Source organism: Didymella exigua (genome assembly GCF_010094145.1).
Source record: "Didymella exigua CBS 183.55 unplaced genomic scaffold M421scaffold_7, whole genome shotgun sequence".
Classification (NCBI taxonomy): domain Eukaryota; kingdom Fungi; phylum Ascomycota; class Dothideomycetes; order Pleosporales; family Didymellaceae; genus Didymella; species Didymella exigua.
In genome coordinates, this window is record NW_022984781.1 from 212,527 (window position 1) to 235,130 (window position 22,604).

The window sequence follows — 22,604 nt, forward strand, 5'->3', positions numbered from 1 at the left end:
TCCGTTAGGAAGCCAATGAACATCCATCTTCCTTGCCTTTTCCTTACCCGCCGCCACGAGTCGGCTCGGTTCCCCATTACGCGCATCGAGATTGGGAGATGATCGAGGGGATCGGCGTAACGGTGGTGATCGACGTGAGGTTGACGAAGCCCTCATTTCTTCGTATGCAGCTGTAACAGCAGCACTTTCTGATATTATTGGCGATGTTATGAACTCTCGCGTCGCTTTTTGCGAGCCACCGCTACCATCATATTTATGAACGCTGCGGAGGGTCGATGGGGTTGAGGGAGAACGGCCACCTTTGCCCTGCGGTACTCTTGGGGTCATGCTGCCCCCGCTCTCCATGCTAACATGCTTTGCACGTGGTGTTGTTTGGCTCCCGCTCGATGATCGGTTCGCGTTCGAGCGAGGCGTGTTCTCATGACTGTCAGTGTGTCTGTGCTTAGATGAAGCGCTGTTGGCTCGGCTGCGGACAGGATCCTTCGGCGGGCTTTGCGGAGCAGATACGGTGATGGGAGGACCATCGGCGGCCCTTCTGGGGTTTCGAGAGTATTGTAGAGGGACTGTCACGGGGATGCCGCGGTCTATATCACCTCTACCTTGATCAGCGGAGCCTTGAGCACCACTCGGTGCGACAGGCTCAGGGCTACCCACACCGCCCATTCGCGGTGTGGTCTCGAAGCTCTTGCGCTTCATCATACGCCCCAAGACGCCAACCAGCTCTGCAGCATCCTCGAACTCGCTATCATCCATTGCTTCCTGTGCACGATAGACATCCTTGATAGCGCGACGTGCGATGCGTCGTGACCCTTCATGATCGTGCACGCAATCCCAAAGGAATGCGCTGTGTTCGAGAGCCACCGACAGTCGAAGAGGATGCGATCCCGGCAGGAACGATGTGGCGTACTGGTTCGCAGTTGTGAAGTATCCAGTCGCTAGCGGCACGAAGTTCAGCGGCGGCAAAAGAAAGGAGGATGGCTGAGGTATTGGAACTGGGTTGAGACCTGGGGGCGCATTGAGTGGTGGTCCTGGAGATGGTGTTCCCACTGGTCCGCCTGCTGCATACGGATTTGTCACAAAGGATGTCTCCGAGACGATTGAGTCGATGGGTTCGCGCAATGCGGGTTGCTTGCCGTTGCGCTTTGTCGGTGGCGACAGCACTTGCTCAGTCCTGTGACCATTTCTAGATTGTGGAGATAGCGGTGCACCGGCCGTCTTTGACTCTATTGATTCCATGTTCGTCATGGTGACTGGCGGCTGGTTGTGAAACAGGCAGAAGATATGGTAGAAGCTGGCGCGTAACTTCACGCTCAGCACTCTGCACTCTGGCCCATGTTGGTTGTCTTGAGCATACGGGAGCACGTATAGCTCCAAGATAGACAATCCTTCTCGAGACATCCATAGGATGTGTTGATATGCCGCGAGTGAAGGGGTGTCTCTGCTTGTGTCAAGTTTACGAAGCTTCCGAGCACGAATCAGTCTTCGCGAAAGCAGAACCGAGAGTCCTAGAATCTGGTAGAGCGCGCCAGACAAATATGGGTTGGAGTCCTCTGTCTGCTTGGCTACCCGCCCCAGGAATTTCTGGTCGAAGTCTAGAGATGCCATGTTCTAGTGCGCTCAATTGTCGTGTACTGTAAGCTTGGCTGGGATTACGATTGCAAGGGGTGGCGAGGTAGACTGTTCAGGCGATGATGCCTTTTTTGTCGCAGTGAACTTGGTGATCAAAGTGTGCCAATGCTCGTCGAGATGGACAATGCCCAGATACTGCTCTCACTCGCCCAGAACAACAGCCAACCCGGACCGTTGCGCTGTATCTCAACAACAGACACAGAGCAGCCCGGCCCGAGCTGACCGATGACACTATGTAACGATATCGCCGAGGAGATGAAGACTTGAAACCTAGCAGCCAGTGCTGGCCAATTGATATGTTTCGAGAGCCGACGAGGTGGCCGTGCGCAGGGCGATGTCTAGTGAACTGCGGCTCCCGTGAGGAGCGCAACCGGAGATTGATGCTGATGAGCCGGTCCACTCGAATAGGCGCCACTCGGAGAATTGCTATATTAGGCAATGATGATGGAACGATGTTGGTACCATGTGCAAATATAGAGACAAAGTCGTGGCGAGAAATGGCAGAGATATTGTACAAGATGGATGAAGGAACGTCAGAATATGTTGGGTATACGTCTGCAGTGCTGTCAGCAATGCACTCTGGAGAGCCCAACCGTCCACATGGCGTGGCACAGCCTGCATATATCTAGATACCTTTAAATGGACAAGTCGAGACGGTATCGTTGCTTAGGACCACAGCCCTTCTCTCATTCGATGACTGGGATTAGAAGTGGACCAATTACAGCGTCGGTTGGATGAGGCGACGCAGGAACTTCGTCAGGCAAGGAGAAAGGGGATGCAGGGTGGCTGGAAAATCAGATAAAGGCGGCGAACAGCGCATCGCGACTCTTCTCCAGCTCCGATTCCCCGCGCGCGAGGTGACGCGACGTTGTTAAAGCTGCGACAGCTCTCGCAGGCGGTGTAGCGGAGGTCAATGCGATTGTCTTGGGCGGTCCGAGTCGATATTGACGGGCCGCACACACTCCAGATTCGCGTGAGGGACCGAGAGGTGCGGGGTGGCTTCCACTTGAGTTCGAAGGAGCGAACGGTAGGTGTGTCTGCGACAACCACCACGACAACGACTGTAGGAGAGCGAGTAAACGGCGAGGCGGACACGGTGGATGTCGCTGCTAGTATTAGCCCGCAAATTGATACCGGCCTTGTGGGTATGCAGGTGCAGCTCTGCGTCAACATGCAGAGAGGCGAGCGATGCGTTGTCCAAATCCTCCGCTAACTGCACCTGTCTCGACTCTCCTGCATCTTCTCCATGCCGATTATAGTTCGCATCTTGACAGCTGGCACGGACGACAAGAGCTGTCGAATCGCCATCACCGGGATGAACGACGTCTGCGGGATGTCGTCGCTTCGCCCCAGCATCTCGCCAACGTGTGTTTGCAGGGCTGTGTGCCTCACTAACAAGCACGCCTCACATCATGGCAAACGGCTGCCAGCACATCGCAGTATGGCATCATGGAGTGTCGCCTTCCAACGTCTTCAGCACTGTCCTTTGATGCTCGACGGACACCACTATCAGCCACAGGCGGCCAGCACACGTCGCAGCTGTCGCCATCTCAAGGCTCAACCCTCTCCAACGCTACGGCGGGCCACTGGGAACCCAGCTGACGATGATTCGGACTCAGACGACAGATCTTGGCCATAACGAAAGTCCTAAGACCCTGGATTTCGCAACAAAGTGGAGCTCCGCACCTGCCAAATCTCACTGGGCGCGGCGGTGACATCAAGGAGCAAACCAATTCGTTTGCACTTGTTCGTACCTGCCCTCCCGTCATTCAAGGCCGAATCAGAAGATGATCGTTCACACTGACAATCTTCAGCTGTTGTTTCGTCATCTGCAAGTCCTCGTTGCGCCTGAATGGCGGTGAGGGTGTGTTGTGATTGGCCAGTACTTACGAAAACGCTGGCCAACGCCATAGTGGGAACTCGATCAATCCCGTTCGTCGCCAACCCAGCCTCCTTGAGATCTACTGGGCATGCCATCGCCACCGTACAAGTCTCGATGCAGAGCACATACAGCCACTTGAGCCTCCGGTAGCTGCCGAGCTGTCAGTCTGCGCCTAGGTCATACCGACGACTGACCACTGACCAGCGAAGTCCTGGCAGCAGACCTATCAAATGACCGAGCAATCCGAAGAGAGGTTGGCCGCTATGTCCATAGCGTCATCGCAAAATTCGCATGTCTGAGTCAATATCTAACTCTCGATAGCAGGTAGGTGAGCGCATGAGGTAGCGCATGACGAGCATAGCCGGCCACTTCTATACAATTTCTGCCTTGCTATATTGGGAAGGCCTGGCACGGGTATTCAAAACAATTTACTCCGCTCGAGATTCTATTCAATTTACTCAAGGATGGTATTTGTGTGCCTTTACTGCAGTGTGCCGACGCTAAGACAGTCCCAGCAACGGAAGTGTCAGCACATCCACGACGAACACGACCCAGCAGAGGCAGCAAACCGCTACCAAAGCTTGCTCGACTCACGACTTGGCAAGGCTAGTACCACCATCATTCACGTGAGGATTTCAAGGCGCAGGTACCCGAGTGAGCAGGCAGTCGTGCTACTCGACCAGCCCAAACGGCACGGTCCTTATTGTTAACACCAGCACGTCGATGGTCAATACTTGCTATATTAGGATTCGACACAGCGTGTACAATCTTGAAAATGATTTCACATGTCTAGCAGACGGCCACTTCCAATAGCAAAGCCTGAAGTCCTCTCGTCGCTGATAGTCTCTCTTTCTGACACGCATACTGCGTAACCATCGCGTCAGCCTCATTCGGTCACAGTTTGCGACCCGGCTCCCGATTGTTGCACCCAGCAGTTGCCTTGGTGGATTGTCCAAAACCCTAGTTGCGCACACTCGGCCCCGGTTTGGGCTAATTTGCTTTACAGGATGCAAGTCAAACAAACAGTCCATACTCAGGCAACGCACAGCCATTACGGTACGACTGACAGCTAACGTAGAGGTATAAATAACACTCTCAAGTGACTACACCATCAATAAGCTCCCCGTCCAGTATCTCACTCAGTTCCTTTCAATCTTTTCTCATCTCAAACACATTCATTCTCACATCAGGCACCTGACTTTGTCACACTCCACACTCACAAGTCACTACTTCGCGTCTATCCGCCAAGATAGTGACTGAACAACAAAACGATCTGCACCAGTAACAACATCGTCTCGCTTTCGTTCCCTTGCATGTCGAATTGTCAGTCACATTCATTTCGCCGCAACGTATCCACGATGTGCTACTATCACGCCTATTCCCACAAGTGCGGTCATACCGAATGCATCATCCAGAAGTTCTGTCCCAAGGGACAAATGATCCAGCAGAAGTGCGGAAGGGGGCACGAGGGGATCATCATGGCTACGGTCAAGGTGGAGACCAGATGTTCAGGCTGCAAGAAGGTACTTCGGCACTGCATCAATAAGTGATCATCCGCTAATCGAAAGCAGTGAGAAACGGCTTAAAATGGTGCTCGAATACCAGAGATCATGGATTACGGGAGCATGGAGGAAGCAGGCCCTGAGCTGCTCAATGTATAATTTCAGGAGTGGTTGTAATCCTCAGGCATTTTTAGCGATCGCGGCGTTGGGTATGGAGGTCTCCGCATTGCTTTCAGCACAGCTTAGTTCTTGTTTATCGTCGCGCTCAAAGTAGTTTACATCAACCTCGCATACTCTGTTATAGCGCTGCCTCTAGCCCCTTTCATCTCAACACCTCGGTCCAAGAGCTCCCGAAGCCACCAACACCCTCACCGCAGCAATCTTCGCTACAGCCTCATCCATCGGCACAGTCGCAGATAGCGATATAAGTTTAAATCCTTCAGGACTCGTTATCCGGGTACACTTCCAGGTCCGCACTGGTCTGCACATTTACCGTTACGCCAGCCCCGCACCGCTATCTGTGACATGGGGTGAGGGGTACCCCGTGCGCCTGACAACGATAACGGCGATCACGCCCTTACAGGCAGTCGTGCATATATAATATGCCGAGCGCGCACCAAGCTCCCCAAGCTTTGCGTGCGGCTCTTCTCGAGGCTTCAGCTTCGTCACACAGCGATTATTCCACCATGGCTACCATTGGAAAGAATGGAGACGCGCCCATCGAGGTCAGGAAAATGTCGATTCCGGCAGAAGAAGTCCGTGAAGCCATTGAAGCCGAGCATGCGCTCACGTTCTGGGAAGCTGTGAAGTTGTACCCTAAGGCGATCGGGTGGTCGATGTATTTCAGTCTGGGGGTGATCATGCTCGGTACTTCATCTGACTCTCATAACCCGTCTACGTAGCAAGCATTCTAACGCATACCAGCATTTGACCCGCAACTCCTCGGAAATCTATACGCCATGCCTGCCTTCCAGAAACAGTTTGGATACGCCTTCGAAGATGGCTACATTATCTCCGCTGCGTGGCAGACTGGTCTCGGCATGGGCAATCCAATCGGACAGGTTGTTGGCGCGCTGGCTGCAGGTTATCCTATGGAGTGGTACGGGCGTAAGAGGACATTCAACGTGTGTGTATTCGCTGTCACAGGGTTGGTGTTCATCCAATTTTTCGCGCGTTCGCTGCCGGTGCTATTAGCTGGCGAACTGCTCGCAGGTCTTGTGTTGGGTGCGTTCGTGGTTATCGCACCAGCGTATGCGTCCGAGGTTAGTCCTCTGGCGATGCGCAGCGTGAGCACGAGTTATGTGAATTTGTGCTTTGTTACGGGCCAGTTGCTTGGGAATGGGGTTTGTGCTGCGACGCAGCATATTACCAGTCACTGGGCATACTCGATTCCTTTCTCCCTACAGTGGTTCTGGTGCTTGGTAATCTTTCCTGGTATGTGGTTTGCACCTGAAAGGTACGCAAACTCTCAATCTGGCTGCGATGGGTTTTGAAGTACTGACAGACTCCAGCCCGTGGTGGCTTGTGAGACAAGGCAGGCTCGAAGACGCAGAAGAAGCGCTGAGAAGGTTGTCAAGCGCAAAAGTCAACGTCAAAGCAAGTCTGGCGCAGATCGTGGAAACAGACATGCTGGAGAGGGACATGGAGGCTGGAAGCACCTACTACGACGTGTTTCGCAAGGTCAATTGGCGCCGGACGGAAATTGCAATCGGAGTGTACACTACACAAGTGCTGTGTGGAGTATATCTTATCAATTACGGGACGTACTTCTTCAGCCTTGCTGGATTAGACACAGATCAGGCGTTCAACATGTAAGTGCCACCAACTCCACATGAGTCTACATACTGATGCCAATAGGGGTCTTGGGTTTATGGCCGTCGGCTGGGTGAGCGTTCTACTCTCATGGTATCTGATGCAGAGATTCGGGAGGCGCGTGCTGTTCGGCGCTGGTCTTACTGTGCTTACTGTCATCATGTTTTTGGTCGGTATCCTGGACTGTGTACCAACGCAAGGCGCCGTATGGGCCAAGTCCACAATGTGAGTCTAAATACACGTCCTCGATCCTGATTGCTGACATCGGTAGGCTCTTGGTTTGGAACTCTGTTTATAACTGGAGCGTCGGTCCTGTTGCATTTGCGATCTTCTGCGAAGTCAGCGCTACACGCGTGCGCTCGAAGACCATCGCAGTGGCCACGGCAGTGCAAGCGCTGGTTGGCATCATCATGACTGTTGCGATTCCGTACCTCATCAATCCAGATGAGGCAAACTTAGGCGGCAAGCTTGGTTTCTTCTTCGGTGGTCTCTCGATACCATGTCTGATCTGGTGGTTTTTGCGAGTGCCCGAGATGAAGGGGCGCACGTATGAGGAGCTTGATATCATGTTCGAGAGGAACGTGAAGACACGGCAGTTCAAGGGGTATCAGATCTGATGTACGAAGGCTTTGGCACTTTGTTCATCCGAGAAAGCTGGACCAGCTGAAGAAATATCTATCGAAGTGGAGCTAGGAGTCCTCCTGAACGAATAAACAAGGTCGTATGGTCAAATGGAAGAGCACGTGCCTCGCTTTCGGTTTCTCTTAGACTATTTGCGGGCGCTAGGGGCGACTCACCGAGCCGCCACCGTGATGCATTTGGATAAGCGTAGTCTTTCGACGAGATGGACTAACGTTATCGTGTTCGAAATGTGCTAAGGCACCTGGAAATATACAAAAAGGGTTCCATCCGCTGTAAAAGGAAAAGTTGGACCGGTTAGATGTGACGCTCCACGGTCAGCAGCCTCCATCTGATATGCAGTGAATTGGCCGCTTGGCAGGCCGATCACCAACGGTCGAGAAACCACCATTTCCCGGAGCAAGTCCAGACGGTAGGGGCTGCCGTCTGGTGTAAGATCAGCCGAGGCTCATTGGCTCTTCGTCTCCGGCAAATCAAGCTTCCGCTTCGCTTGCAACTTGCAGCTCGGCTCGACATACATTTGCGAATCGCATATGGGCTGGCTGACGGACCATCGTACTGTATACGGTCTTGGTGTGTGCCGGTTGAGGTGAGAGGGGCCACCTGCGGCGGGTGGATGAATAGATACAAACAGCCACGTCCCTCGCAATTCTTTGATCTCCAGACAACTCACCAGCGAAGACGTAGAGAGGAGGAAAGTCCCGAAAATTGCGACATTGTTGCAATTGGACAGAGAAGAATTGTTACGCTTCGAGCGTTGCTTTTCTGGACCTGTCAGATCCACAGGGGCTGCGGGCCGGCGGCAACTTCCGGTAGGTACCGGTACAACGTTCCACTTCGTGGCACCATGCGGGCCTCCACAGACGACAGCAATGCTCGAAAGGAGGATGCGTTGAACGAGAAGGAAATTGTCGGGACTGCGGATGAGAAGGTGCATGTTACACAAGGGAAGAATAGCGAAGACGATAGAGCAAGTCACCTCAAGGGTCTTCAGGAAAAAGAGCTTGCTGGCGAGACGAGAAACAGCAATGGCATGCCTGGAGACTCTAAAGCTGCGAAAAATACTTCCCTGAATGAGGCACAAGAGAAAGACGCAGCAACTACAGACATCACAAGCGCGCCAACAGAAGACGATGAGCCGGAAGACGAATCCAAGTACCTTTCAGGTCTGAAACTCTGGACCCTCTCATTCGGTCTTTGCCTCACGACCTTCGTCATCGCCCTGGACAATACCATCATCGCCACCGCTATCCCAAAGATCACTTCCGTATTTAACTCCCTCGAAGATGTCGGCTGGTACGGATCATCTTACTTGCTCACCACCACATCGCTGCAACCCTCATTCGGAAAAGTGTACACATACTTCGACGTCAAATACACCTATCTCATCGCCCTTATCATCTTCGAAGTTGGCAGCGTGATATGCGCTGCCGCAACGAGCTCCCCAATGTTCATCGTCGGGCGCGCGATTGCTGGGGCTGGGGCCGCGGCGCTGTACTCGGGCGGTATGACTATCATCGGGTTCTCAGTACCACTGCGGAAACGCGCTATCTATATTGCTGCCCTATCGTCGATGTTCGGCATTGCTAGTGTCGTTGGACCGATCCTGGGTGGTGCATTCACAGACAGGCTGTCCTGGCGGTGGTAAGTAGCTGCAAACCGTTCAAACTTAGTCAATTGGCTTACAAGCAGACAGGTGTTTCTGGATCAACCTCCCTTTCGGTGGTCTGTCGCTGGTAGTTGTATTTTTCTTCTTCAAGAACCCGGAGAGGGAGTATAGCCATCTTCCTGTCAAAGAGCGGCTCAAGCACATCGACATGGCTGGAGCTGTGTTCTTGATCTGTGCAATTGTAAGCCTGCTGCTTGCCTTGCAGTGGGGTGGCTTCACATATCCATGGAGCAAGTCGAGGGTATGGGGAACGTTACTTGGCTTCGGACTCATCATCATAGTCTTCATCGCGATACAATTTTACCAAGGCGACAAAGCAACTATCCCCGTGCGGGTCTTCAAACAGCGGACTATCTTAGTAAGCTGTGTCTTCTCTGCTCTGCTCTCCATGGCGCTGTATACGTAGGCCATTCCAACCCTCTTCCATTGCAGCATCTAACAGCCACAGACACATTTTCTACCTCCCCTTCTACTTCCAAGCCATCAAGGGCACAACCGCCGAAGAATCTGGGATTCGCACCATCGCCTACCTTGTCAGTATAACCGTATCATCTATCGTCGTCGGCGCCCTAATAACCGTCGTCGGCTGGTACGCGCCCTTCATGTGGTTCGGCTCGGGCGTCTTCGCCATCGGCGCCGGCATGCTCTATACACTGAAGGTCGCCTCGCCGAACAGCCACTGGATTGGATACCAGATCCTCGCAGGTATTGGGGCAGGCGCGGGTGTTCAGATCCCATTTATTGCTGTGCAAGTGGTGAGCAGTGTGAAAGACATGCCGACGGCGAACGCTTGCGTGCTATTCTTCAATAGCCTCGGTGGCGCATTGAGTATTAGTATTGCGCAGAATATCTTTGTCAACACGCTCGCGAAGGAAGTACCGAAGTATTCGAGTTTCGATCCTCAGGTTGTGGCGCAGGTCGGCGCGACGAACTTGAGGCAGTTTGTTCCCCTGGATCAGTTGCCGGGTGTATTGCATGGGTACAACAATGCGATTGTGACGGCGTTCATACTGGCTATTGCGACGAGCTGTTTGGCGTTCCTGGTCAGTCTGGGACAAGAGCAGAAGAATGTAAAGGGCAAGAAGCTTATGCATGGAGGTGGAGGCGCGTAATACACTCCTTGGGTTGTCTATGGTATGGCACTTGCAGGAGTAGCCTTCTTCACAAAGCTCACAATAGCCAGTATCTACTCTTTTTTTGACTCTCCTCTTTCCGGGTAGTAACCTCCCGCGAATTCCAAACTCGCATTCGCAAACTTCTCCTGCTTTATCTGCCTCCACCCATGCCACGGCATCCATCCCTCACTCTCATATACCCTAACATCGATGGTCGCAATGAAGCTCTCACGACAAAAGTTTGGTCTATGACCATCCGGAAACGGACTTGCAAGCCCAAACCAGCCCGGCTCCTTGGGCGCCTGCGCCTTCAACTCTAACTTATGCACATAATCGCTCACCGAGATGGAGAACGTTCTGCTCTCCCAGTCGATATCCACGCTCATGAAGGGACTGAGGAATGGCATATTAAGGTATGAGACGGAGAATGGCGGGATGAAGTCGAGAAAGAGATCGTCACTGCGGTACCCGAGAAGATACGCCGTCTGCCCCATGATCTTCCCACCTGCGAGACATACACCTGTCATTGATTCCTGGTTGAAGGCCTGCACCCACATATGTGCGTCCGGGAAACTGTTTGCCCAATTCTTTTCCTGGTGTATGTAACCTCTGCCCTTACGATCAAATTCTGGATGCGCATCGCCAAGCGGTGGGAGATCCAGCTTGAACGTGCAGGGGGAGCAGGTGCTATGCACGTGCCAGTGCATTGGCAGCGGAAGATGGATTATCCAGCCTTCGGGTGTGCTTTTGTCTGTTCGCCACTGCGTGATTGAGGTACTGTCTGCTTCTAGGGACCATTCTGGGGCGTTGAGTCGGTAGGATGTGGTGCCGTTGGCGTGGCAGGCCATGTAGCCCATTCCTGGAACGCGGAGCTCGAAGGCCTGCGTTTTGGGGTCCGTCACAGTGCGTTCGATTGTTTCGACGAATTCTTCGCGCTGAAATATCGGATGCCCGTTTTTGGGGTAGTATGTGAAGGACACCATATGTGGGCGTGTTTTGGCCTGAGGTACGGAGCATATGATGAGTGCGATATGGGCACCGCTTTCGAGGTCGAATTTCGAGTAGAACCCTTCGAATTGAGAGCTAGGATGGGGTGCGTAGTGCTCCATGGCTCCGGTTTATTTGGTCAATGTGTGATCGTTGAAGTCAAGTTGCGATTGTACAAGTCGGGTGTCTTCCGGCCTATTACGGAGGCCTATTGCCATTGATGCGCCAGTCATGACGTCGGTCTAATTTCGCTTGGCAAAAGGAAGTGATTCGGTTTGCGCATGACTTCGTTTATTCGTATATCCGTCGTGGCGTACATTCTACATGTAAACGCGCCTACAAAGGTTCATTATATGAGGGAAGTGCCTCCCTGGCTTAGTAGCGCCGCATGCATGCTGTGAAGTCGCCTCTGCACCAGATGACCAACCACTATCACCCGTTCGCGACACTTCACAACTCGTCCTTATCGCTGCTCTTTACACTTTCAATCCTGGCTTGCTCTGTCAATCCCTTGCGCACAATACTTGTCAGTACTTCGTAAACAATCTGCGCAGCGGCAATGCTGGTGATCTCCGCGGAGCTATCATACGCCGGGCTGACCTCGACAATGTCTGCACCAACGACGTTCAAGCCCTCGATTCCTCGCAGGATCCTAATCAGCTCCCTGGTCGACCAACCCCCGGGCTCTGGTGTACCTGTTGCAGGAGCCAGACCGGGGTCAATAACATCAATGTCGATGCTCAGGTAGACCGGTGTCTCAGTACCGACCCTTTCCATGATGGATTCGACGATGCCTTTGGTTCCAACGTCATCAATGTCATCGGTCGAGATACGCATCCAACCCTGCTGTGTGTCTTCTTCGTAGTCCGCCTCATCATCACCAGACAGCCTTGTCCTGAGCCCGGCGTGCACACTCGAGCCATTGGCAACGAGACCCTCAATCGAAGCAAGCCAGAACATGCTGCCGTGGTTCAGGAAGGACTGTGTAGTTGGGTCCTCAGAATCAATCCAAGCTGAAGGGTACTTGGCTGGATGCCATGTGTCCAAGTGGGCATCGAAGTGCACAACTGTGATCGGGTGGCCATAAGCCTTGTTCAAAGCCCTCAGCGCAGGAAGTGCAACGCTGTGGTCGCCCCCTAAGGTGATTACTTTAGGCTTGCTGAGGTACTTAACACCGCTCTGGATGCTCCTCTGGGTAGGTCCTCTCCCTGCAAGCTCGAGGTATGCCTCACTCATCTGCCGTAAAGCAAGAGCATTGTCGAAAGGCGTAATAGGTATATCTCCGCAGTCGACAATGCTCGCCCAGGATGTGAACGGGTTGAGGCCTGCTCGTGCGTTATAGCCGCGGAAGGAAGTCTGGCGAGCTGAGCCAGAGCGAATTGCCCGGGGGCCAAATCGAGCTCCTGGTCGATAGGAGACCGCGGTATCGAACGGCGCACCGAGGATGGCAATGTCGTATGCTGCCTCTGGGTTGGTCAAGCAGCGTGTGTGAGGCAGATGGGCGTAGGTTGAGATGCCACTGAAACCCCACTTGTATTTGTCAACTGCTATTCATGTCGAGACAGGAAAGAACTCACGTCAGTCCCCCATTTCTGCTCAAGCTCATCGAGATGATCTTGCGAGAAGACCTCCTGGTGGTGATGATGGGCGCCATGTGCTGATGCAATGGCTGGCAATGCCAGCAAAGAAGCCTTGTTCCACCTCATTTTGCTTTTCATCAATTGTCGAGAAGCTACCCTCGGCTGCGCAAAAAGGTCCGGTATTTGAGGAATATCATAATGGCGTCAAACGCGTCTCCAACCTCGCTATCGCGTGCAAGCTCCGACGTCAAGTCTGACTCTCGTGCCCGCGGGGTGCGGCGGGGCAACTCCTGCCCCAAAGCGGCAGGTCCATGCCATCTCTTGCGTTGGGAATTCCACACCACGAATCGAAATGCGTAGAGTAAAACTTCAATCAAGATCGTGCCTATGTGAGGAAGTGTTTCAAGTTTGAACTGGTCGATGGCCCGACGGGTGCTCGCTATGGCCAATGACATGACGTAATTAGTATACACGTGATGGCGCGCTTTCGTTTTCGTGCTCGCATAAGGGTCGAAGAACCCCTTCTCTCTTTTGCGCAATATCAAACCCACCAACGAGCAGATCCCACACATAGAGCTTGTATTGGCTCGCAATCACGAGTGTTACTGCCATGAGTGCCGAGAGGATCAGCGAGTACGTCACTCTTGTGTCGAACGACGGCTATGAGTTTAAGCTCCTTCGATCGGCGGCGTGCATCGCAGGCACGATCAAGAGAGCCTTGAACCCTGAGTGTAAGTTGCTTGGACTCCAAAGCTGTTCATAAGAGGCTGACACGCTTTCAGCTGGTTTTCAGGAGACAACACGAAACCGTATGGACTTCCCCACGATCAAGTACGCCACCCTTACTTTTGCCCACGCCGATACGCGAACCTGCACTCGACCGTCGAATGCATGTACCTGACGATTCACAGCGGTGTTGTACTCGAGAAAGTGTGCGAGTACCTATACTACAATCAGAAGTATGCAGACAGCAAAGATGTCTCTGATATGGACATCCCACCAGAGCTGTGCCTGGAGCTGCTGATCGCCGCGGATTACTTGGATGGTATGATATGCTCTTCCATGACCATCGATCGAAGCTCACAAATCACAGTCTGAGCAAAGATTCTCAACGTCCGACCACGGTCTATCCCATCTCACATCAATCACCGCTCGAGTCGGGCGGAGGTCACGCACCGACTACGTGCGTCGTCAGCCTGCCCATTCTTGCTCAGACTTCAGGAATGACAGGAGCCCAGGATTTCCGAACCAAGCTAGACGCTTGTGGAAAGAATGTGCATTTGCACGGTAGGGTATGCAGCGTCAATAGGAAAGCTTCCCCAAACAAGACTGCTAACATTTTAAAGTAATAAGAAGCTATGCAAGAACTACTTCAGAACCGCTGTACGAACTTCAGATAGATACAGCCAAAGGTCACCGTGGCCCATAGTCAAAATCTTCGCACGCCCATTCCCTGCCACATGGCATGCTGGCTTTGGCCCGTCTCGACTTTGCATCGCGCATTTGATCCAGCATCACCCATCTTGTTCAAGCCATACTCCGTGACTCCCGCAGCAGCCGCCATCGCCAAGTTGTCGGAGACGTCATGACTGCTGGACTCATAGTGTACCGTATGCTGCACGAAATCCACTGGCATGTTAACCAGCAGATTGGCACCTTTTAGGCCGTCGTGGCTCAAGACTTCCGTATTAAGATGGGCGAGATTATCAATGTTGTTTTTCAACCCGAAGTATCCGTCCAGGCAAGCGGCTTCGCTCTGTCCCAGGGTCACAGCAGAGATCGCGAGCTTCTCCGTGGTCCCGATCAGGAAGCTGGCAAGCCTATCTCGACTACGTGGCTTGATGCCGCGCGCTGCCATAATCTGTTCTAGATCCTCTAGTGTATCGCCAGAGTTCTTGTAACCATAGGCGGCGACACCCGCAGGTACTGCCATATAGTACAGCCCACTTGCAGTCATGGCGCTTGAGAGACCTACTCCCCATCCCGCTCTGGTCTTCTTCCGCAGCAAAGACCGGCGCTGCTTGTGGAAGTCTGCTTCCGAGATAGATCTTTGATGAGACATAAAGATACATATGAGGGCTGAGCCTTTAGTGATAACGAGGCTAGAAGACTGATATTTGATTTGAAGCTGATGATTTGATAGTGTTCTCTGAGCGACTAATGGTTCATCTCTTATACTCAGCTGGAACCATACCTTTGTAATTCCACGGTGCACATGCTGCTTCAAGCCTCAGCAATGAGCAAGGGTTGGTACTCAGGGCTCACAATGAATCTCCGAGACAGAGCCTCGAGGCTTGCAGTGCCATGGCACGATTTTTCTTGGGCTTTCAGGTGCCTCGCCAACGACAGGACATTTCAATCCTCCAAAAGACGGTTGAACTATGCCAGTCCCACAGGCCAAACACCACAACCAGGGGCTAAAAGCTGTAGAGTCGGTGCCAAAAGTGTCTGAACGGTACGTTGGTGCAGATCATGTGACTAAGAGCTGGGGCTGACGGCATACTTGGCGTCCTTCACCCATGCTGATGCATCTAAAAATAACACAACCCTTTTTAGCGCACCCATGTCCTCAACAACGAAGCTGCATAATATGCAACCTTCGAACACTCACTTCGCTACACCAAACTGTGCCGCAGTCTGAAGCTGCGAGCGAAGGTTCGAAGAGGTTGTCAGAGGACCAGGCTGTGACTATTTCCAGTGGACTGAGATGATCCGAAAATGAAACTGCAAGCGAGTGCACAACAAATCACCTCCGCAGAGCCTTGTCCACTCTTCGACCGAAAAAAAACACCGGATCGACAATAGAAGCATACGTTATCACAGGAGGAGGACGAGTGGAAGTATATCATGATAGCGACATTTAGTTAGCAGGTCCAGTGCTACGCCTTGGACCTGAGGTTCGGTCAGTCAACTCTGGATTAACAAAGAGCTCAGAAAACTCCTGCCACTACGCACTTTGTTCTCAGTTGTCGGCCAGTGGCGCCTACTCTGTTTGTTGCGACTTCGACTGCCGCTGCAGTACTTCCAATCACAACCACGTCCGGCATGCTCATCGAGTCTCCGTTGTTGTAATCCACGATAATCTTTGCGCTGTCAACGGGCCTGTTGAACAGGGTTCTGAAGGCCTCAGGGTCAGCACATGTCTTCAAGGTTCTCTTGACTTCAATCATTTGCTCATCGAGTCCAAAATGAACGGCTATTATTTTTAGCTCGTCATGGCCTGCTGTCGCAGCGATCAACGTGAACTTCTCTGCTGTATCGTTGACGAAGTCGGTTAGTTTGTCGCGGTCTCGGAGTTTGATATCGAGGTTTATTATCTGTATTTCCAGCCCCTTCATATGTTGCTTTGAATCTCTGAATCCCTAGTATCCTAGATAAGTAGGGAGCGCCATATATATCAAGCCGTTAGAGCATATAAACACCGAGAAGCCAGTGGCCCAGAAGGCTCTTGCATTCTGTCGGGAAGAGGAGCTGTATTCATTACGCAGCATTTCTTGCAGCACCCCTTGTGCTATCGTCATCTTCGGTCGGGGCGATGGGTGGATTGTTAATCAAGTTCCGGGAGGAAGAGATGGTAGCTGGGGCCAGGGACGGTGTTTGGAGATTCGAGCTGACGTGCAATATAGCTCTGAGACTTCTGATGTCTTAATTCTTCCGTGATCACTTCACCGGTATATGGAAGTCAGCCGTGCAGGTAATCGTCAGCTTCTGTGATCTTCGCTGGTAAGCCATCAGACTCCGCCGGGTTGTGCAGTACACGAGGCTGTCAATGAGCTGCACACTTAAGACACCACCACCGAGGGCCGAGGCTGCGTTTCGAAGCCAATTAATGGCAGGCTGAGGTTGAGGCTGCGTCTGTGTTCGACTTTGATAAACTGATACCCCCCGAAGCCTCAGGCCCCAACACATCCATACAGCTGGAGAGGATTCTACCACGCCTCTATCGAGATGTCCTAGATACATGTCGTCAATCACGGTAGACCATCGGCACCTGCATTGGCAACTCAAATGGTCGAACGCGATGCGACCGAACAAGAGAATGTATCTACCTGGCGGCCGCTCTCGAGGCCCTTTCATTACCTAAGAGGCTAATAATGTGCTAGGGGTTCAGACACAGCGATATCTGATCCGTATGCTGAACTGGTACACGCACAGGTGACAGAGCCGTACACCGGCTGGGAGAACAACTTATCGGACCCGTAGACTGCCCATCACGTCCGATCCCTCTTCTGACTTGGCGAGAGGTTGCTTGTCAGCATTTGGCCTGACTTGCACGTCCTCACAACAGCGTGATCAAGATGTAGCTCACCGCTTTTTCAAGTCTCCAATAACTTTAACATGTTTCCAAATGCTAACGTGCAACAATATCTACTGACTGCACAGTGGCACTCTTGTTCGTCAAATTATTAGAACATTTTTCGAAGCATCCACGCATTGTGATGTTGCATTCACCTACACGGAGAAATTGACTAGTCTATATTCCGCCGGCGACAACGTTGCGATGGGGGGCCTGAGCATGCAGATTTGCCTGCCAAGTAAAGACGTTTCGAACTGCCCTAGATCACATTTCTAGTTTTTAGTTATACGGGGCGGAACAGGCGGTGCGTCTGGGCATTAGGACTTCGTTGTAGTCTACAAAAGGGCGCCTCGATCTTGACGTCATACCGTACTTGGAGATCATCACACAGGACCCGGGCAACTTCGAACAATGCAGGCTACAGCGTCTTCTGGGGGGCAAATTTGAAGGCAGGTGAGAGCAGACGGAGTGCAGAATTCAGATAAACGACGAATGATGAGAGCGTTATGGTGGGGTTGATTACTCCCTACCTCGAAGAGTCAAGACTCGGCTCTCCGCCCAAAAGGTCTATTATCACTCACTTCAGGCAGGTGCCACTGCCGGTGCTGCTGCGCCTCGACCCTGCTGCTTGGCCATGGTCACCACCAGAGTCTCTAGATGTCTGTGTCACTCAAGACCATAATCTCAAAGCAGAATAATCTGAACGACCAAATTCAATACCTATGTCTCTCGAACGAAAAGAAAGTACAAGAAAGCGCGCCCGTGCTTGTGAGGAATGCCACCGGCTCAAGATAAAGTGCGATGTTAGCACGGCGCTTGGAGGTAAATGCGAACGGTGCAGCCGAAACAGCCTGCACTGCGTTCCTGCAGCACCTCGACTCCAACGCGACAAAATCCAAGAGCTTGAAGCGCAGATCCAAGAACTCCAGATCGCCTTACAAGAGCAAAGCAAAAGTATTACACCCGGCCGATCCCCCGCAAGCTCACATGAGCACTATGAAGATGCCCTCTTGTCGTTCTTGGACTACCGTATCCCACCGAGCAAACAACAGGACCTGCTCCGGCACTTCGCCAGCCATGCAGGAGCTGTATGGCCTGTCGTTCGTCTTTCCATGAGCTTGGATGACCTTCGCGCCAAATCTCCCGTCTTGCTTCTCTCGGTGCTTGTCTACACTGTTACCCAGCAAACGCAAGGTACTGAATCAGAATTACACGATGAGCTCGTCAAAGAAACGATGTACATCGTTGGAAACGAAATCATCGGTCGCGGACAAAGATCCATCGAGTTGGTGCAAGCGCTGCTAGTAGCTGCCTTCTGGAGCAAGACATCGCGGAAAGGCCAACAGGGCAGTTGCTACCAGCTCATTCAACTAGCCACAGACATGGCGATCGACCTTGGTATTGCTGGTCCTGGCCTGGTACCCTCACCTGTGGCATATTTCGACATACATGAGGATCCCAACTCACTCGAGGCACGGCGCACATGGCTTGCTTGTTTCGTTGCACTCTCAACATCGTCTACCAGTCTGCGCCGGCCGATTGCTGTTCCATGGAATGCCCATCATGATGAATGCCTCTTGGAAATGGAGATCAGAGGAGACTTAGCGGATATACTCCTCTGCCAGATTGTGCGCATCATGCGGTTGATTGATGAGGTTTCCAGTCTGATGTGTCTTTGCCAGTCAGCAATATTCATTGAGGGCAATGACTACAACACTCACGCCACCATCGCCCATCTGAAAGCCAAAATCGATGCCTGGGCAACTCAAATACCGACCAGTTTTACATCGTCACAAACGCTCAAAGTGTGGTATCATGTAGCGATGATCCACCTTCACGAAGTTGTCCTCCACACGCCGACGAATATGGCATCCTTCACAGCGCCGTTTCTGCCACATCGCATCGTAGCCAAAGACTACCCGAAGCCTGTTTCAGTCATCGTCCCTCTGCAGGATGCCCTCAAGACCCTCGCCCAGCATTGCCACGCCGCGATCGACACAGTCGCAGATATGGACCCCGCTCTGTTGTTCAGCCTTCCGACGTTCTGCTTCGCTCCATCCGTACTTTATTCTCTTTTTGTGCTGGTCAATCTGCTGATCGTCTCGACTGATCCAGCAAGCACGTATGGACGGTATCTGGCAAGAAGTGAATGTCGTATTGAGGAGTGTGATGCAAAGCTGCAGCGCCTGACAACGGAAATGAAGGTTCTGGACCCTACAATGAGTTGCTACACCACCGTCTTGTTCAATGCGACGTCATGGTTGGGACGGTGGTACAACGATTACATCGCGATCTTGCAGCGATACGAGGCGACCATCGCAGGAGACGTGACAATGAATTAAAGCTGCGCAGATCAATAGTACACCGGTGTGACTCTAAACTCGGGGACATGGTCGGTTCTAAATCGTGAATATCGCGAACAGGGGTTCGGCAACATTTCACCGTCTCCACTTCCGTGCCTGATGATGGATGTCAGCATCCTTCGACAAGGATTGGTAAGGCTGTCAAGTCCGACAAGCGGAGAGTCCAAACGCCCTCTCTCGACACCACACTCACAACTCAACCATCGTCGCGCATGCGAATTTGTAACCAAGTTCCTTGATCAGGTTTCGCTATTCTTGCTCATGACCCACCGGCGAATACGCATGCAGATACATGCAGGTATATGCTCGTGAACGCAAACCTTGCGGCGACAACATTGACTTCGGGGTGCTCGATTAGGAAGGCGGTCATTGCCAGGCTTACAATTCTGGTGGGTACGGTGAATTTTGACCGTCTCGCTTCCAACGAGGCCCTACATGACTGGCCTGCCTACGTAACGCACAGGCCAATGGACCGTCGGGCATCCCAATACACCCAACTGTATTTGGCCTTCTCAATCATCTGTTATGCTGATATTCTACTCACTAATGCCTCGCGACGATTGGACTACCGCGGTAGCACCTCTAGGCAAGGCTGTGCAGTTTCTCGGCAACACTAGGTTTCAGACTTCACGACGCATCGATTGACAACAAGTGTCGGTGGCCTAAAGACCAGATCGTTCGGCTCTGCTAAGATCCTGGAATCGAACACTACTAATGCCTCTTGTGTAGTCGTCATAATGGTCAGCACCGTATCCTTCACCGGCGAAAATTCGACGAGCTTGAGTTGAGTTCATGTATAAAGGCCATAACAACCATCCTCATCTATAGCATCTCACTACAGCCTCGCAACAAACACTCCGTCATCCTACCTTCCAGTAACAGCCATTCTCGCTTTCGCTGCTGCGCCTTCGAGTACTCCAGCTTCAAAATGCGTCCGTCACTTTGGTCTTCCATCTTTATGGCCGGCTCTTGCCTAGCCCAGAGCCACATTGCTGCGTTCCTCAAGTCTCAGTCTGATCTTAGCACACTGCTTGAGCTTGTTGGCCTCATTGACGGCCTTGCGGACACTCTTGCAGCATCTTCGAACATCACGATTTTCGCACCAACAAACCAAGCTTTTGCTAACGTGCCACGAAACATTCCTGAAGGTGAGACCATCGAATTCAAGAACGATAGTATTGCCATTGGAGCGCTCCTCGCGAATCACGTCTTCAAGGGAGTCTTCCCATCAAATGTCATCACCAACGTTCCCATATTCGCCCAGACATTACTCGACATTTCGTACATCAATGATCGCCAGCCTTTCTCCAACTTCACTGGCGGTGCATACAATGGTCTCGTCAAGAACGGGAACGATGTGTGTGTTTTCTCCGGCGAGCAGACTATTTCAACTGTTACTCAAGCTGCATGTGGTTCCTACTCTCATAAGCATTCTTCAAGTCGCTGACAACAGAGATAGGACATCAAGCTCGGTGAAGGCATCACAATCCATAAGATCGACACAGTGCTCTCATTCGGTGCTCCACTACAGCTGTTCACCTACCGAGCAGGCTACACAGCCCTGAACGCCGCGCTGGAACAAGCCAACTTGAACATCGACTTCGGATTGACCGGAGCAGACTTCGTATCTCTCAACCTTTCAGACTACACCATCTTCGTACCTACCAACGATGCATTCACTAACATCGGCTCTGAACTCGAGTCTGCAGACGTGAAGACACTCCAAGATGTCCTCGCTTACCACATTATACCCAACAACGTAATATTCTCGCCTTCTCTGGGCAATATCACCGTGCCGTCCCTTCAGGGTGCCAACATCACATTCACGGTCCTGCCTGATGGTTCGGCATACGTCAATAACGCAAAGATCGTCTTCCCTAACACAATCCTCTACAGTGGTATCGCACACGTTATTGACAAGTAAGTCATACTCATCACTATGACCACAGTTGCTCACCTGATCCTCAGTGTCCTCGCACCCGGAGAGTTCGACCGCGCTTCCCTCCAGCCTTCTGCCCCAGCAGCTTCGCGTGTCGGCTTCGCTGGCGCATCTGCAGTCTCTCGCCTCCCTCTTTCAAGTGCCTCGCTTGCTTTCTTCGGTGACGTGATAACTTACTCGACCACTCCCGAGTTACTCAAGACCGTTGCTGCTCTTGCTGCTCCATCCACTGTTGTAGTCAGTACTTCTTCTGCTGCTTCCGGTGTGACCACAGCCACAAGGAGCACGTCTGCACCGGTTGCTGAGTTCACGGGTGCCGCTGGTGCGTTGTTGGCTCGAAAGGGTGCCGCGCTTGCTGGTGCGGTCGGTGCTGTGGCGATGCTCATCTAGATGCGCTTCTGGGTAGATGCAGGCGTGATATCGGGGGATATATGATAGGGACGCAGGTAAAGGTCTGGCAGGAGGAGGGATAATTCTGGGTGGAGGTCACGTCTCCAATGAATGGTGTGCCATTAGTGTTCTTACTCTATTGCATCCATCGTTCAGTGTCGTTACTGCCTCTGATTAGTTTGAATTACATCATTCCATTCATCGTGGTCGTTTCGGCACTCTCCTCACATCTGGCAGGCAGGAGATGGGCTCACATCAGCTTTGTCCACACATCAGCTAACTTTCAGATCCAAGGCTGAGTACCATGACGCTGCTACAGGCTTTTAGAGCCCCAGCTTTATGGATGCAGATCCTGCTCTGATACGTCTGTGCCTCTTCGTCACCAGGACGAACAATACGTCACGCAGTTCCAGCTTTGCCATCGAGCGCACCTTTGCGGAAGATGGCAGAGAGTCATGAACAGGCGCTCTATGTAGAAATGGGCCTCAAAGAACTTCTTGACGGCACACGACTATGCGAGGCTGAGACCTGCGGCTAAGCAAACACGCGTCTTTGCAGCGACAGAACGATGAAAGTGAAAGTCGTTAGCACGCGTCACCTGGTAGCGCAAGATTTGTTTGTGCGCGTCTGCTATCACCGTCTACTTAGGACGGTGTCTTCACTTCACCAGTGCCGCACAACCTGTCGAACACTTTTCCACTGCCGCTCTTCCGCCTCCTTCCTCTTCCATTTCGGTTCCAACGACGAGACTAGAGTTTGAACAATTCCATAACTCTCAATATTTGCCTATCGTCGTTCAT

General features: G+C 52.3%; 12 protein-coding genes across 12 annotated transcripts; 6 read left to right on the forward strand and 6 right to left on the reverse strand.

Moving 5' to 3' along the window:
• Nucleotides 1–120: 120 nt before the first annotated feature.
• M421DRAFT_14291 (14-3-3 protein) lies at nucleotides 121–1,605 on the reverse strand (the record flags this gene model as incomplete). Its single annotated transcript, XM_033587497.1, has 1 exon — nucleotides 121–1,605. A coding segment is annotated over one exon (1,485 nt), but the record flags the coding sequence as incomplete, so codon positions are not given.
• A 717-nt stretch (nucleotides 1,606–2,322) lies between these two features.
• Nucleotides 2,323–3,074, reverse strand: M421DRAFT_357088 (uncharacterized protein). Its single transcript, XM_033589629.1, has one exon. It carries the CDS (start codon nucleotides 2,800–2,802, stop codon nucleotides 2,386–2,388), a length of 417 nt encoding a protein of 138 aa, XP_033450964.1. The 5' UTR covers nucleotides 2,803–3,074; the 3' UTR covers nucleotides 2,323–2,385.
• A 1,569-nt stretch (nucleotides 3,075–4,643) lies between these two features.
• M421DRAFT_418199 (uncharacterized protein) lies at nucleotides 4,644–5,301 on the forward strand (the record flags this gene model as incomplete). The annotated part of the gene is made up of 2 exons (XM_033591701.1): nucleotides 4,644–5,034; nucleotides 5,083–5,301. A coding segment is annotated over exon 1 (165 nt), but the record flags the coding sequence as incomplete, so codon positions are not given.
• A 446-nt stretch (nucleotides 5,302–5,747) lies between these two features.
• M421DRAFT_58078 (putative maltose permease) lies at nucleotides 5,748–7,442 on the forward strand (the record flags this gene model as incomplete). Its single annotated transcript, XM_033595564.1, has 5 exons — nucleotides 5,748–5,880; nucleotides 5,938–6,469; nucleotides 6,525–6,824; nucleotides 6,871–7,050; nucleotides 7,097–7,442. The coding sequence occupies 5 exons, from the start codon at nucleotides 5,748–5,750 to the stop codon at nucleotides 7,440–7,442; spliced, it is 1,491 nt and encodes a 496-aa protein (XP_033450966.1).
• A 1,055-nt stretch (nucleotides 7,443–8,497) lies between these two features.
• M421DRAFT_57477 (MFS transporter) lies at nucleotides 8,498–10,245 on the forward strand (the record flags this gene model as incomplete). Its single annotated transcript, XM_033595501.1, has 3 exons — nucleotides 8,498–9,108; nucleotides 9,161–9,535; nucleotides 9,582–10,245. 3 exons carry the CDS (start codon nucleotides 8,498–8,500, stop codon nucleotides 10,243–10,245), a joined length of 1,650 nt encoding a protein of 549 aa, XP_033450967.1.
• Nucleotides 10,246–10,282: 37 nt separating this feature from the next.
• On the reverse strand, nucleotides 10,283–11,521 carry M421DRAFT_357195 (uncharacterized protein). Its single transcript, XM_033589630.1, has one exon. It carries the CDS (start codon nucleotides 11,355–11,357, stop codon nucleotides 10,320–10,322), a length of 1,038 nt encoding a protein of 345 aa, XP_033450968.1. The 5' UTR covers nucleotides 11,358–11,521; the 3' UTR covers nucleotides 10,283–10,319.
• Nucleotides 11,522–11,685: 164 nt separating this feature from the next.
• On the reverse strand, nucleotides 11,686–12,941 carry M421DRAFT_57816 (Arginase/deacetylase; the record flags this gene model as incomplete). The annotated part of the gene is made up of 2 exons (XM_033595537.1): nucleotides 11,686–12,765; nucleotides 12,813–12,941. The coding sequence occupies 2 exons, from the start codon at nucleotides 12,939–12,941 to the stop codon at nucleotides 11,686–11,688; spliced, it is 1,209 nt and encodes a 402-aa protein (XP_033450969.1).
• A 484-nt stretch (nucleotides 12,942–13,425) lies between these two features.
• Nucleotides 13,426–13,913, forward strand: M421DRAFT_3027 (POZ domain-containing protein; the record flags this gene model as incomplete). The annotated part of the gene is made up of 3 exons (XM_033589121.1): nucleotides 13,426–13,546; nucleotides 13,598–13,646; nucleotides 13,727–13,913. 3 exons carry the CDS (start codon nucleotides 13,426–13,428, stop codon nucleotides 13,911–13,913), a joined length of 357 nt encoding a protein of 118 aa, XP_033450970.1.
• Nucleotides 13,914–14,049: 136 nt separating this feature from the next.
• On the reverse strand, nucleotides 14,050–15,229 carry M421DRAFT_418207 (uncharacterized protein). The gene has a single exon (XM_033591702.1). The coding sequence runs from the start codon at nucleotides 14,875–14,877 to the stop codon at nucleotides 14,245–14,247; it is 633 nt and encodes a 210-aa protein (XP_033450971.1). The 5' UTR covers nucleotides 14,878–15,229; the 3' UTR covers nucleotides 14,050–14,244.
• A 106-nt stretch (nucleotides 15,230–15,335) lies between these two features.
• On the reverse strand, nucleotides 15,336–16,009 carry M421DRAFT_418209 (uncharacterized protein). Its single transcript, XM_033591703.1, has one exon. The coding sequence runs from the start codon at nucleotides 15,983–15,985 to the stop codon at nucleotides 15,746–15,748; it is 240 nt and encodes a 79-aa protein (XP_033450972.1). The 5' UTR covers nucleotides 15,986–16,009; the 3' UTR covers nucleotides 15,336–15,745.
• Nucleotides 16,010–17,834: 1,825 nt separating this feature from the next.
• Nucleotides 17,835–19,454, forward strand: M421DRAFT_58092 (uncharacterized protein; the record flags this gene model as incomplete). Its single annotated transcript, XM_033595566.1, has 1 exon — nucleotides 17,835–19,454. The coding sequence occupies one exon, from the start codon at nucleotides 17,835–17,837 to the stop codon at nucleotides 19,452–19,454; it is 1,620 nt and encodes a 539-aa protein (XP_033450973.1).
• A 574-nt stretch (nucleotides 19,455–20,028) lies between these two features.
• Nucleotides 20,029–22,175, forward strand: M421DRAFT_357437 (FAS1 domain-containing protein). Its single transcript, XM_033589632.1, has 3 exons — nucleotides 20,029–20,880; nucleotides 20,935–21,395; nucleotides 21,444–22,175. Exons 1-3 carry the CDS (start codon nucleotides 20,404–20,406, stop codon nucleotides 21,802–21,804), a joined length of 1,299 nt encoding a protein of 432 aa, XP_033450974.1. The 5' UTR covers nucleotides 20,029–20,403; the 3' UTR covers nucleotides 21,805–22,175.
• The last annotated feature ends 429 nt before the right edge of the window (nucleotides 22,176–22,604 follow it).

Bases quoted from the DNA above. Each gene is read 5' to 3' on its own strand.
- M421DRAFT_357195 (XM_033589630.1), bottom strand. From the start codon at position 11,357: ATGGAGCACTACGCACCCCATCCTAGCTCTCAATTCGAAGGGTTCTAC.
- M421DRAFT_357437 (XM_033589632.1), top strand. From the start codon at position 20,404: ATGCGTCCGTCACTTTGGTCTTCCATCTTTATGGCCGGCTCTTGCCTA. The intron at 20,881-20,934 runs GCATGTGGTTCC...CAACAGAGATAG, and splicing joins TTTCAACTGTTACTCAAGCT to GACATCAAGCTCGGTGAAGG. The intron at 21,396-21,443 runs GTAAGTCATACT...CCTGATCCTCAG, and splicing joins ATCGCACACGTTATTGACAA to TGTCCTCGCACCCGGAGAGT.
- M421DRAFT_418209 (XM_033591703.1), bottom strand. From the start codon at position 15,985: ATGATTGAAGTCAAGAGAACCTTGAAGACATGTGCTGACCCTGAGGCC.
- M421DRAFT_357088 (XM_033589629.1), bottom strand. From the start codon at position 2,802: ATGTTGACGCAGAGCTGCACCTGCATACCCACAAGGCCGGTATCAATT.
- M421DRAFT_418207 (XM_033591702.1), bottom strand. From the start codon at position 14,877: ATGTCTCATCAAAGATCTATCTCGGAAGCAGACTTCCACAAGCAGCGC.